This window comes from Centropristis striata, chromosome 20 (assembly GCF_030273125.1).
Source record: "Centropristis striata isolate RG_2023a ecotype Rhode Island chromosome 20, C.striata_1.0, whole genome shotgun sequence".
Lineage (NCBI taxonomy): Eukaryota > Metazoa > Chordata > Actinopteri > Perciformes > Serranidae > Centropristis > Centropristis striata.
In genome coordinates this window covers 4328510-4342097 of record NC_081536.1, presented here as the reverse complement: position 1 = coordinate 4342097, position 13588 = coordinate 4328510, and the positions used below count along the sequence as shown (strand labels likewise).

The 13588-nt window shown below is 38.5% G+C and overlaps 1 protein-coding gene across 1 annotated transcript; it reads right to left on the bottom strand.

The window, feature by feature from the left end:
• Positions 1-12258, bottom strand: cacul1 (CDK2 associated cullin domain 1). Its single transcript, XM_059359823.1, has 8 exons — positions 11814-12258; positions 8160-8286; positions 7339-7441; positions 7166-7261; positions 6945-7047; positions 6650-6739; positions 4010-4148; positions 1-2952 (listed from the first exon to the last, which is right to left on the bottom strand). Exons 1-8 carry the CDS (start codon positions 12142-12144, stop codon positions 2913-2915), a joined length of 1029 nt encoding a protein of 342 aa, XP_059215806.1. The 5' UTR covers positions 12145-12258; the 3' UTR covers positions 1-2912.
• Positions 12259-13588: the final 1330 nt, after the last annotated feature.

Below are 13588 nucleotides of genomic sequence, written 5' to 3'. Positions count from 1 at the left end.
CACGATTAATGAAATTAGTTTATTTAAAAGACGATGAGAACCATTTCCAAAGACCCACAGACAGAAACGAAAAAGCAAAGCCTGAGCATCTATTGACACTTAAAACAGTGTAAGACCTTGTATCAAATACTTCTATTTAAGTGAATCACTTAACAAAAAATGCATCCGTGACAAAAGCTAGTGTACTCTGACCACTATGCAAAGACCAAAAAAACTATTTACATCTTAAACAGGCTATACGGGTTAGGAACAATTAATGCACAAGTGCACCGGACTCGGGCCAAACAATATTTGCATATCATTCTTTCCGTAAAATCCATGAAGCATCGGGTTCGATATATTTACACTTTAAGGGACCAATCGGGCAAGTTGTAACAAGGTAAATTAAAACTATCAAATTGTCAAACACTCTTCTGTGTTAAGCTTTCTGGCAAAACAGCAAAATGTTCTACATGGCAACCCCTGCCAATACTACATGCACGGCTAAAGTAGACAAGTAATACTTTAAAGGGATAGGTCAGACTGTTTGAAGTGGGTCTGCATGAGGAACTGATCAGTCAGTGTAATATAGTACAGTAGATGGTGGCTGGCACACATGTTGTTTGGAGAAGCAGACAGGAGAAAAGACACAGAAGCTAAGCAAGGTACTGCTCTGGACGGGGGCAGAAGCAAAATTAATTAAAAAACAATAATAAATCATTATCAGGTTGTATAGCTAGGATATTTCCACCTCTTTACCTTGCCGTCAGACAGCTAAGTTTAAGTTTTACTGGTAAAACAACAACTCCTGTAAAATTAGTCTTTTTATAAATGAAGTCTGGAGGCTTTAAAGACAGCATCGATAACAGCTTCAGCTCCTCCTGCAGGCTGATGGTGAGGTAAAGCAGTGAAATAGTGCATAATATAGCCATTTTTGCGTGGCAATATTATAACCATTAATGGACGATGTTCAGTGTTCCGATGGCCAGGCGGCAGTATTTTTGCCGTATTTTTTCATGTGAAAACTAGAAGATCTAATGAATCTATAGGCACCACCTGCGTCAGGATATCGTGTCGGGAAGTTGTCGAAGTAGCGATGCAAAGGTAGGTTTTTTTAATGTTTCAGTCAAAAGAAATTGAGTGCGGTGAAGCTTAAAAATGAGGAAAGTTTCGGGGCGCCCTGGTCCTGCTGCGGCGGACCCGGGTTCGAATCCGGCCTGAGGCCCCTTTGCCGCATGTCTTCGCCTCTGTCTCCCCCTTTCTATCTGCCACTATCTAATAAAGCAGCAAAATGCCAAAAAAAATAATCTTTAAAAAAAAATAAAAAAAATGAGGAAAGTTTTATTTGACAAAATTCTTGATTGAATTTAATTTTGCGGACACAAAATGCAGTTTACCAGTTAAATCGAAATATATTGTATCGCAATACTAAGCATATCGCAAAATGCTTAAAACCGCAATAATATTGGATTGTGATCGTGAAGTATCGGGATAAAATCGTATCGTTGGGCCTCTGCTGATTCCCACCTCTAGTAAGCAGTGTAAAAAACAACAACAACAAAAAACATTAAGCCAACGGAGCCAACTGGTATTCCGAATTGTATCACTGGAGATCCCACTTTCAGTAAGCAGCCACTCCCGAGTGAAACATAATACGCGTGTTACCGTCATGCATCTCTAAGTTGGTCTGCCAACCGTAAAATACACAGAAGAATAAGCAGATCGTGAGGTTCACTTCTCTTGTCCAACATGTTAAACGTATTGACACAGTTTCTAGTAACCAAACAAAATGTGCACCATGTTACCTCCCGTCAACTTCTACTGAAATTTGATCTTCAGTAAATTGTACATTATCTGTCAGACACTAGTGGCTCCATTGCACCATGTCCAAATATTTTGACGTAATACCAGAGAACATGCATCTCTCTTTGTATTTCTCTAGCATACACTTAAAGCAACATTGTCTTTTTTTTTTAGCTGCTGCTCCTATCCACAGCTGTACATTGCTTAGCTTTGTGTGTGCCAACTGCCATCACAGGTAATACACAAACTATGTATAAGCACTTCATACAAGCTCACTTAAAAAAAAACCTGAACTATCCCTTTAAGTTAGAAATTGACTCGAGCCTAACAAACAAGTCAACCAAAACTCAAAAAAACCTGCTAGTATAAAAAAAATCAAATGGCTCAGTGACTCAGACAGTATACAACATTAACAATGTCAGCTTGAATCCAATGCATTATATATAAAAGAAGAAAAAAAAACTGCAAATCCTCTTTGGCGTAACGGGAAAATACAATCCGGTTTACCAACACAGTAAAGGCAACATGAAGAAGAGAATCATAGTTAAAGTTAATGACTTTAGTTCCCCTTGTTCTCATTTCTTTCCACACTCATTTGTGTTGAGTGGAGTCACAGGGTTATAGACACAGTGGGTGAAACTGAGGGCGTTGTAGTATTATCACATGGACAGTATTGTTAGCAGCAATAGAAAGTCTTGATTAGCCCAGTCTATCAAAAAGACACTTCCATGTTAAAGGTTAGGAATGAAAAACCCCATCATCAGCCTATCCCTCGGTAGGATATCCGATCAGAAGGCACCATGAAGGCACTCTTCACATGAGAGCATGAGGAAACCCATCTCAGCGCACACAGCAGCATCCCACAAAATACTGAAGCTGGATGCATCGTAATGACAGAGGAAAGCACCATAATGGAAGTCAGTGTGCTTGTTCAGTGCAGTGAGATTAAGCTTCTGCTCAACAAACCCAACATCATGTTCTCTTTGTTGTTCACAGTGTTTTGTGACCTTGAGTCGAGAGAGAGAGAGAGATGAAACTGACACATTGTCAACATTGTACCTAGTGCGGTGAGCCAAATTCTGATAAAGATGTAGGAGGCACAGTAATAGAATCTGGTGACGGCGGCTCTATCAGGAGTCTTCACTGGCCCGTTTGCGAGACTGGTCACCTCTGGAAAACAAAACAAAAAAAAACACACCATATCAGTGATTAAAGATAAAGTGCACAGCCACAAGCTGTGTTTTTATAAAAAAAAACAGACTGTAGCCCCTTTCATAGTGCCGTTTCATGCTGGAACATTTACAGCTCTGTAACGTCTCGCCTGCACTATGAAAGCGCCAGAAGCGGGATGCTGGGATCAAGTGATCCCACCAATTTTCCGCCTTTCAGAGATAGTCACAGAGGAGGAAAATTGGTCGGACTGTTGGAATACTTGACGTCACGTATGACGCCTAACACACACCTTCGTCATCGAATCACTGTTCAGCAGCAGCACAACAACTGCAGCCACCGTCGCTGACTGTGCACAGCGTCCACCGCTTATTGTAAACAAACCGGCATGCTAACTGTACACAAAGCATCCACTGATGATCGTAAACAAACCGGCATGCTACCTGTGCACAGTGCGAGTGTCCGATGCTTGTTGTTAATAAACAGAGGTCGCTAACTCCTGCTGCAGCACGTACACACTGTACTGCTACAGAGCTAACTCTGCAGCCTGTTAGCATATACACACTGTACTGCTACAGAGCTAACTCTGCAGCCTGTTAGCACATACACACTGTACTGCTACAGAGCTAACTCTGCAGCCTGTTAGCACATACACACTGTACTGCTACAGAGCTAACTCTGCAGCCTGTTAGCACATACACACTGTACTGCTACAGAGCTAATTCTGCAGCCTGTTAGCACATACACACTGTACTGCTACAGAGCTAATTCTGCAGCCTGTTAGCACTGTGCTACTGTGCAGCACTGCTGTTGCTCTGTTGCACGTCACTATCGTCTCCTCCCACTATCGTCTCCTCCCACTATCTTCCCACTTCGTTCCGCAACGACGGACTGCACTATGAACGGGCATGAATATAACATCTAACGTAGGATCATTATGAACGCCCTAAGGCCATAAGCCGGCACAGATCTTTCAGGCAATATAGCGGGACATATGAGGGATCGCTCTATGAAAGGGGCTAGAGACTATCTGAGACTGATGCCTCAGAAAACAGACCGCGGAAATCCGTTCATGGAGAGCTCCATCTGTAGCTTCTGGTCATGAGCGGCGTAGTCAGGAAGCAGAGACTCCACAGCAGGAGGGTTGATTTGGGGAATAAAGCCAGAGAAGAGAGCCGGGGCCAACTGGGCCCAGTCTGAAAGAGGAAACCAGAAAAATGTATGAAAAAGAAGAACATGTGCAGTGCAGCTTATGGTGGAGGAAATACACAAATATGTCCGTTTTTTGCTGTAGTGGAGGAAGAAAGATTACATCAAAGCAAGAACTAACAGACACAAACACAGTTTTTACCCAAAGCAATCACAACCCTAAACACTCACATGCACTGATCCCACAGTCCACTTGTGCAATATGTATCACGTATTACAGTATTCTCATGTTTATATTTCACATGTCCTTTATCTTGTTTTATCTCTTTTTTAATGTCCTATGCACTGATTGTGTCGAGTACCCATACTTTTGTTGTACACTGTTCAATAACAATAAAGACTATTCTATTTTATTCTATTCTAATGACTAATTAAAGAGATAGTTCAGATTTTTTAATGGGGTTGTATGAGGTAAAATGACTGTTTTTGTCAATGGAGTCTGGCCTTGACAAGAGCATAGATAATGGATTTAGTTCTTTAAATGTAGAGTACACTTTTACTTACTCTTACATAACGTTTGTATACTTACATACTCTTTTTTTAGGTCGCTAAAATATATTCACAGCAGTACATTGCTCAGCTTCTGTGCTATTACTCCTGCCTGCTTCTCCAACCTGGTGGGCGTGTCGGCCGCCACCTACTGTAGGTAATACAGTGACTTTGGATAAGTACCTTATACAACCACACTTCAATAAACCCAAACAATCCCTTTAAAGATTGAGCCACATCTGTGCCTGGGCCTCAGGGGATATTGAATAACTACAAAGTGTTTTGAAAAGTATCCTCAGTAACAATGAAGAGACTGGTCACCTCTGGAAAACAAAACAAAAACAAACACACCATATCAGTGATTAAAGGTAAAGTGCACAGCCACAAGCTGTGTTTTTATAGAAAACAGACTGTAGCCCCTTTCATAGTGCCGTTTCATGCCGGGACATTTACAGCTCTGTTAAGTCTCGCCTGCACTATGAAAGCACCAGAAGCGGGACGCTTGGATCAAGTGATCCCACCAATTTTCCGCCTTCCAGAGGTACACTACTGGTCAAAAGTTTTAGAACACACCAACTTTTCCAGAATTTAATTGAAAATTATGCAGTTTAATGTCTCAGTGTACTCTGAAATGAATGCACATTTGCAACATTTAAAATTCTTGATTGAGCATGATAGTGTTTTGAAAGTAAAAAAAGATTCAAAATCACATTTTATGTTGGACTAAAGGACTAAAAAAAGACACAAATGACCCAAAAAAAGACACAAAATGACTTACAAAGACATGAAAAGAATTAAAAAATGGACAAAATAGCCCGAGACTCCATAGAGTTAAGTTGTTAACCCATTTCTTGTTCCCTTTAAAAGGCCTACTTGTATAATTCTGAAATGTACATTATTTTTCAGTTTTGGTTCAGCTTACCTTTTTTTATTTACCTCTGGCAGTTCACCACTTACCTTTGTACCCTTTCAAGCTGTTCATTTGACTTGAACTGCTTGAATTTCAATAGAAAACTGGAAAATTGGGGTGTTCTAAAACTTTTGACCGGTAGTGTAGTCACAGAGGAGGAAAATTGGTCGGATTGTTGGAATATTTGACGTCGCGTATGACGTCTAACACACACCTTCTACTTGGTCCGACAGTCATCAAATCACTGTTCAGCAGCAGCACAACAACTGCAGCCACCGTCACTGACTGTGCACAGCGTCCACCGCTTATTGTAAACAAACCGGCATGCTAACTGTACACAAAGCTCGGCTTCTGTGCTATTACTCCTGCCTGCTTCTCCAACCTGGTGGGCGTGTCGGCCGCCACCTACTGTAGGTAATACAGTGACTTTGGATAAGTAGAGAATACCAGCTATTCTCAACCTTGGGGTCGGGACCCCAATTGGGGTCGCGAGATGATTTCTGGGGGTCGCCAAATCATTTTGGAAGTCAGCTCTGTCTCCACTGTGTCAATTTTTTGATCATTTTGTGGTCAATATTTTTTGGGTCATTTTGTTTCCTTTTTTTGATCATTTCGTGTCTTGTTTTGATCATTTTGTGTCTTTTTTTGGTCATTTTGTGGTCAATATTTTTTTTTGGTCATTTCGTTTCCTTTTTTTGATCATTTTGTGGTCATTTTGTGTCTTTTTTTGGTCATTTTGTTTCCTTTTTTGGGTAATTTTTTGCCTTTTTTGGTCAATTTGTCTTTTTGGTCATTTTGTGTCTTTTTTGGTCATTTTGTTTCCTTTTTTTGGTCATTTTGATTCTTTTTTTGATCTGAACTGTGCATGTGAAATTCTGTTCAGTGAGCGGGGGTCGCGGACAACATGCATGTTAAATTGGGGGTCGCAACTCAAAAAGGTTGAGAACTACTGCCTTGTACAACCACACTTCAATAAACCCAAACAATCCCTTTAAAGACTGAGCCACATCTGTGCCTGGGCCTCAGGGGATATTGAATAACTACAAAGTGTTTTGAAAAGTATCCTCAGTAACAATGAAGAGAGCTCACCTGGTCGGAGGCTGTAGAGGCCTTTAACCACACTGGCCATTGTAGATGGCTGCACTTGAAACGGCATGGAATGAGCTTTGATGAGAAGAGCTGAACAAGAAAAGACTAAATTAGAAACACAAATACTTTAAAAGGTCATTTGTGTTGGCAAGAATTCAGAATCAAAGAGTCAGTGTTTTTCAGATTAAGAGACAATAGGCTGATTTAAGTGTTAGTGACTAGTTTTGTTGATTGGAGAAATTATTTTCAAAAGTCATGAAAGCCATCAGGGCTTCAAATAAAGCAACACACTCACGCATCAGTGTGTTCACATGTATTTCTGCGACGTGATCTGCAAAGAGCTTCATTAGATCCTCTCTTAGGTCTCTGTTCAGCTTCGACTCAATGTAGAACTTGTTCTAAAAAAAGAAAGAAGAGTGACACCGTAGAACCGGTCCTTGGTCACACAGAATTTTACTTTGTAGTCCAAGATCCATCTCGTCTTTAAAACAAAGTATCAAACTAAAAGATACCTACCAAGTACATAAATACAGGAACTATGCATTGAAGAGAAGCTGTATATTGCGTCAGGGCAACATTAAAGTTCTCAATGAAGTCCTCAGGGGGGCTGGCCTGGAAAACAAAAGTCCATATTTTACATTTCTGTATGTGCTTTACATAATGAATCCCTTAGAATTGGATTTGCTTACTTGTAGATGGGTGGAAACTTCTTGCAAATGATTTGTTATTTTCAAAGTCAAATCATTGTAGAGCAGCTCAGAGTGCTGCTGACAGACACACTTGTAGACGTAACTAGGAAAACAAAGCAAAGGAGAAACTTAGTGTAACTATAATTACCGGTGACACACATCATATGGCAACTAGGGGTGGGCGATATGACCCTAAGAGAATATCACGATATTGAAGGCTATTTTTGCAATAACGATATTCTTGACGATATTGGGAAATACTTAAAAAATAGACTTATAAAAAACATGATTTTTTTTTTTAGTCTGTATAAATAATTAAAAATCTAAAATGTAGTTTGAAGTGCAAATCTCAACAGTTGCCAAATACAAAAAAAATTACTCTTGACTCTTGAGTATGAGAAAATAATAAAAATAACCATTTAGGGGTTCCAGGGGGCATATTTTGATGACATTTTGTGAAGGACAATAAAGGTTCTTATATGTTTTATTTAAGGCATTTTATTTTGACAGTCTTCTTGTAAATTCTGTGGTGGATTCTCTTAACACACCGTGCTCTTATTTTGAAAGCTGCATGTGTTTAGCGACAGGGAGTAAGTAGCTTTTTGTGATTAAAACAACTTTAACCACTACATCAAGAAGTAGGAACGTTGCCATTATCACGATATGCATTTTTTTTAACCATAAAAAAAATATACCGATATTATCGTCAACGATACGATATGGCACACCCCTAATGGCAACTTTATGGGGCTCATTGAGGAAACAGCAATACTGTAGGGAAATATGGCTCAGCTCAGGTGTGTTTGCCTCCATTGTCTTACCTGTAAATCTGTGCATAAGAAACAGAGATGTGGTCTGTGGGATTCTGAATCAGCAGACGGTCAATTGCCTTCTCCAGGTTTGGCCAATGGTTTTTCCGGTAATCTTCAACAGCCATTGCATTTAAAACTAAGTGAAAAGAGGGAAAACTAGTCAGGTTGCATCAGGGGACAAATCCAACAGACCTAACAGAAAAACTGTCCACTGCCAGGAGCATCAGTCCTCCAGGGGTGTTAACGATACATCTGTACAGACACACTGATTCAGTGATCAACAATCCAATATCATCCATTCAGATGTAAATATCGATACATATAATCATTTTTCAGAACAGCCTTTATTTTGAAGTGTCCAATTTGTATCTATTCTTGTTATTAAAATAAATACAGTCATGGAAAAAATATTAGACCATCGTTTTCTTCTAAACTTTCAACTAAAAGGTACATTTGTTTGGACAAACATAACGATAACAACAAAAATAGCTCATAAGAGTTTGATTTAAGAGCTGATATCTAGCCATTTTCCATGGTTTTGTTGTTAATGATTTTAGTTATCATCAAGAAAACCATGGAAAATGTCTAGATATCAGCTCTTAAATCAAACTCCTATTAGCTATTTTTGTTGTTATCGTTACATTTATCCAAACAAATGTACCTTTAGTTGCATCAGGCATTAAAAGGAACAAGATACTGAAGAAAACAAGGGTGGTCTAATCATTTTTTTTCCATGACTGTATTTATACTAATTTTGGCAACACGAAATCTCTCTCAAACTGACATTTATACATAAATCTAACATCTGAGATGAGTATTGATGCATTAGTATGCAATCAAAGCCACATATCGATCATAGGCCCCTGAATCGAATCGAATCGGAGTCTAATCATGGCAGAGTATTGATGCATTAGTATGCTCAAATATAAATTTAGACAATGCATTATAGCAAATATGTAAAAACAACAACAAACTAAATCTGTCAGACTGTGTAACAAAAGCAAAACAGTAAACATACAACAATATATGAAGAATAGGACTGTATTGAAAACGTGTGAATCATGAATGAGCTGCTGCAAAACAAAACAACAAGAAAAATAAGAGACATGCTTGGGCCAAAAAACCCTTCAAGGAATGGATGTTAGAGCAGTAAAAATCTGTGCTTTCAGTCAAAATTTAAGATTTTTGCTACTGCTCTTTGTGAGACACAGAAAGGGTGAACGGATGGAAACTGGAACATGTGTTTCCCATCATGAAGCCTTAATTTTGAAGTGTCCACTTTGTATCTATTCTTATTATCAAAACAAATATCACATATTGATCGCAGCCACATATCGATCATAGGCCCCTGAATCGAATCGAATCGGAGTCGTATCATGGCAGACCTATAGCTATCAGCATATTTCCATATAGTTCTCCATATAATCAGTAAACGCATATCGTGCTAGATAGACCCTGTGATTTATTTGCCCCCCTACAGTGTTTGATTTAAGAGATGATATCTAACCGTTTTCCATGATTTTCTTGTTAATTATCTTAGTTATCATCAAGAAAACCACGGAAAATGTCTAGATATCAGCTCTTAAATTAAACTCTTATGATCTATTTTTATTGTTATCGTTACAATGTGTGTTTCCCACCGTGAAGCCTTAATTCTGAAGTGTCCACTTTCTATCTATTCTTGTTATCAAAACAAATATCACATATTGATCACAGCCACATATCGATCATAGGCCCCTCATTTGTCCAAACAAATGTACTTTTTAGTTGTACCAGACATTAAAATGAACAAGATACTGAAGAAAACAAGGGTGGTCTAACCATTTTTTCCATGACTGTATTTATACTAATTTTGGCAACACAAAATCTCTCTCAAACTGACATTTATACATAAATCTAACATCTGAGATGAGCATTGATGCATTAGTATGCAATCAAAGCCACATATCGATCACAGGCCCCTGAATCGAATCGAATCGGAGTCGAATCATGGCAGACCTATAGCTATCAGCATATTTTCATATAGTTCTCCATATAATCAGTAAACGCATATCGTGCTAGATAGACCCTGTGATTTATTTGCCCCCCTACAGTGTTTGATTTAAGAGCTGATATCTAACCGTTTTCCATGGTTTTCTTGTTAATGATTTTAGTTATCATCAAGAAAACCACGGAAAATGTCTAGATATCTGCTCTTAAATTAAACTCTTATGAGCTATTTTTATTGTTATCGTTATATTTGTCCAAACAAATGTACCTTTAGTTGTACCAGACATTAAAATGAAAAGATACTGAAGAAAACAAGGGTGGTCTCATCATTTTTTTTCCATGACTGTATTTATACTAATTTTGGCAACACAAAATCTCTCTCAAACTGACATTTATACATAAATCTAACATCTGAGATGAGTATTGATGCATTAGTATGCTCAAATATAAATTTAGACAATGCATTATAGCAAATATGTAAAAACAAAATTGTTATTGTTATCGTTACAATGTGTGTTTCCCACCGTGAAGCCTTAATTCTGAATCCACTTTGTATCTATTCTTGTTATCAAAACAAATATCACATATTGATCACAGCCACATATCGATCACAGGCCCCTGAATCGAATCGAATCGGAGTCGAATCATGGCAGACCTATTAGCTATCAGCATATATTCATATAGTTCTCCATATAATCAGTAAACGCATATCGTGCTAGATAGACCCTGTGATTTATTTAGTGCTAGATAGAACCTGTGATTTATTATTTATTATTAAGACAAACAAATGTACTTTTTAGTTGTACCAGACATTAAAATGAACAAGATACTGAAGAAAACAAGGGTGGTCTAACCATTTTTTCCATGACTGTATTTATACTAATTTTGGCAACACAAAATCTCTCTCAAACTGACATTTATACATAAATCTAACATCTGAGATGAGTATTGATGCATTAGTATGCAATCAAAGCCACATATCGATCATAGGCCCCTGAATTGAATCGAATCGGAGTCGAATCATGGCAGACCTATAGCTATCAGCATATATTCATATAGTTCTCCATTTAATCAGTAAACGCATATCGTGCTAGACAGACCCTGTGATTTATTTGCCCCCCTACAGTGTTTGATTTAAGAGATGATATCGAACCGTTTTCCATGGTTTTCTTGTTAATGATTTTAGTTATCATCAAGAAAACCACGGAAAATGTCTAGATATCAGCAGTTACATTTGTCCAAACAAATGTACTTTTTAGTTGTACCAGACATTAAAATGAACAAGATACTGAAGAAAACAAGGGTGGTCTAACCATTTTTTTTCCATGACTGTATTTATACTAATTTTGGCAACACAAAATCTCTCTCAAACTGACATTTATACATAAATCTAACATCTGAGATGAGTATTGATGCATTAGTATGCAATCAAAGCCACATATCGATCCTAGGCCCCTGAATCGAATCGAATCGGAGTCGAATCATGGCAGACTTACAGCTATCAGCATATTTTCATACAGTTCTCCATATAATCAGTAAACGCATATCGTGCTAGATAGACCCTGTGATTTATTTGCCCCCCTACAGTCTGCAGACAGGAGCATGCAGCAGCAGGGGCCTGCAGGATCTCGGGCCCTGCTGCTGTCACACTGCTGCTGCTTTATGTGAACTTACGGAACTTGGAAGAAACGTTAGAATCGAGGGTGAATTTCCCCTCAGCGGCGGCTGGCGGAGCCGTGCAGTCCGTCTCGCTGACTTCGCTGCTTTCGCTGCCGGAATCCGAGTCCATGAACTTTGCCCCCCCGGTGCTGCCGGACCACAAAGCCCCACGCCGAGCCCCTGGTTCTCCTCCCGGCACCGGCGGACAGGCGGGCTGCGGGACCGTGGTTACATCCGACAGCTGGCTGCTCAGATAGCTGCGGACTTTATTACTGTTACTGCTCGCACAATAGTTGTGGTTGTGGTCGTCTTTTATGTCCAGACTGTCATCTTCCATGGCCTCCATTTTTCACAACCCGCGTGCCCCTGTGTGCTGAAGCCGAGCGGCACTACATTACCATTTTTTAAGGATAAAGACAAAAACTGTCAGGCGTCTTTGGTGATGTCCATCTCGGTTTCTGCTGTTGTTAACCGACTGGATTTTTACGACATGCCGTATTACGGCAATCACGAGGAGGCAGGGAAATGTAGTTCTAAAAAAAAAAAACAGTGGCTAATAATGAAGGCTCCCATGCCTTATTTTTGGCACGGCTCTTACTAAGTTATTATGAAATTTTGTACTTGAATGGGTGATGTGTGAAGTACAGTTATTGCTGTAGGCTATTTTATATTTTTCTATCCTTGAAATGTTTTTCTTTATTGTTTTACTATTTATTCTGTTTGGTTTGAGACATGTCTATGGTGAAACCAAAGAGGAACTTCCACTCAGTGGATAATAAGTATTCGTATTCATATTCGTATTCGCGCCATTACTCCACAGAATATCTTTATATTTGAAATAGTTTTTTTTACAGCTTTATTAATGTTCTGTTCAGCCTGTTAATATCAGCGCATTTCAGACAACATATGCACCAATACAATACTTAGCGATACGTTTGTGATAGGCTAATATGGCCCAATAATGTCAACAATAGATATACTGGTCATGAATTGCCGCTGCACATCAGACAGGCCTCCTCACTGTCTCATTTTAAACCTCTTCTTAAAACCCACCTCTTCTCGTTGGCTTTTAACACCACGTAGTGTGTTGATTTTATGTTGATTTTTTGTTTTTATTGTATTCATGCATATTTTATTTTGTGCGGGCAGTACATTTTACATTTTATTTTATTTATTTTTATCCCGTTTTTAATTTATTTTATCTTATTGCATCTTACTGATCTATTGTTTGCTACATCTCTTTGTATTGTGTTATGTATTTATTGTTTGTGCAGCACTTTGGAAACCTTGTGTTTGCTAAAATTGTGCTATATAAATAAAGTGGATTGGATTGGATTGTTGGTATCAGTTTTTTCAGCGGTACCTCGCCTATATGTCCTAATATTTAATTTTTAACTTTGACTTATTTGATCAAAAATATTGAATCCAAAGGAAAACATAAAATCTGATCTTGAAAATGATGCTTCAAAACACAGAATTTTCAATATTGCAAATATGAATACAGGTTGCAAAAATAACATATAACAGGTAAAATGAGGATAATATCTAGTTCCATATTTTATACTAAATAAATTTGACAATATCTCCAGTTTTACTTTGCTGAATATCATAAAAAAAAATCTGGGATGGAGTTTCAAGCCAGAAGTTTAGAAGGAAGCTGATGGAGAGACTCAATGTTGCTTCATTTTTATGTCTTCTCGTCATGAAGAAGTAATATCCAGGTGTTTTCATGGACTCCAGATGGTTAATTAATTGGACCATATACAACTAATTGTCTGACTTTTAACAGA